Below are 256 nucleotides of genomic sequence, written 5' to 3' on the forward strand. Positions count from 1 at the left end.
CGAAGGTGTACTCGCTGCTGGGGTTGAGCATCCAGTAGTTGTCCTTGCCCCAGGGCCGCGCCGGGTCGCGCAGCACCTTGACGAAGCAGTCGTTGAGGGACAGGTTGTGGCGCACGGAGTTGCGCCAGCCCGTGTAGGCGCCGCGGAAGAAGGGGAAGCGGCTCATCAGGTAGTCGTTGATCTCGGCCAGCGTGAGCCGCCCTCCCGCCGAGTCGCGGATGGCCATGGCGATGAGCGCGATGTAGGAGTAGGGCGG

The 256-nt window shown here is 66.4% G+C and overlaps 1 protein-coding gene across 1 annotated transcript in view; it reads right to left on the bottom strand.

Moving 5' to 3' along the window:
• Positions 1 to 4: 4 nt before the first annotated feature.
• Positions 5 to 256, bottom strand: part of FOXQ1 (forkhead box Q1) — a gene marked incomplete at its 3' end in the record, with an annotated part of 5972 nt that continues 5720 nt past the window's right edge. The window contains exon 2 of the mRNA XM_019518583.1: positions 5 to 252. Within this exon, the coding sequence (XP_019374128.1) occupies positions 5 to 252 (248 nt within the window). The remainder of the gene's footprint in view (positions 253 to 256) is intronic.

This window comes from Gavialis gangeticus, unplaced genomic scaffold (genome assembly GCF_001723915.1).
Source record: "Gavialis gangeticus isolate Ggan-Ray unplaced genomic scaffold, GavGan_comp1, whole genome shotgun sequence".
Lineage (NCBI taxonomy): Eukaryota > Metazoa > Chordata > Crocodylia > Gavialidae > Gavialis > Gavialis gangeticus.